The sequence below is a fragment of the Buceros rhinoceros genome, unplaced genomic scaffold, assembly GCF_000710305.1.
Source record: "Buceros rhinoceros silvestris isolate BGI_N320 unplaced genomic scaffold, ASM71030v1 scaffold24568, whole genome shotgun sequence".
Lineage (NCBI taxonomy): Eukaryota > Metazoa > Chordata > Aves > Bucerotiformes > Bucerotidae > Buceros > Buceros rhinoceros.
In genome coordinates, this window is record NW_010428948.1 from 6,636 (window position 1) to 6,939 (window position 304).

At 63.8% G+C, this 304-nt stretch overlaps 1 protein-coding gene across 1 annotated transcript in view; it reads right to left on the reverse strand.

Moving 5' to 3' along the window:
• ITGB4 (integrin, beta 4) overlaps window positions 1–304 on the reverse strand; it is a gene marked incomplete at both ends in the record, with an annotated part of 12,422 nt that overhangs the window by 6,548 nt on the left and 5,570 nt on the right. The window contains one exon of the mRNA XM_010142482.1: window positions 16–118. Coding sequence (XP_010140784.1) covers window positions 16–118 — 103 coding nt within the window. The remainder of the gene's footprint in view (window positions 1–15; window positions 119–304) is intronic.

Genomic DNA, 304 nt, shown 5'->3' on the forward strand with positions numbered 1-304 from the left:
AGGGCAGGGCCTTCCCCTCGGCTGTCGATGCAGGTGGCGTTGCTCGTGGGACACTCACAGCCCGGACCCTCCCAGCCACTCTCGCACACACACGCGCCCTTGGAGCAGCGACCGCGATCTGTGACACAAGTGGAGGAATTACCCCGTCTCTGCCTGTCCCTGACTGCAGGGTGCAGAGAGGCTGCAAACAGCCCCCAAGGCAAACATCCTCCCCACACGTTTGCAAGTGCAGAGTTCCTGCACTCAACCCTCCCGTGCCAGTGCCACCGGCCCAGGGACACCCTGTCTGTGCCACAGGGACAGA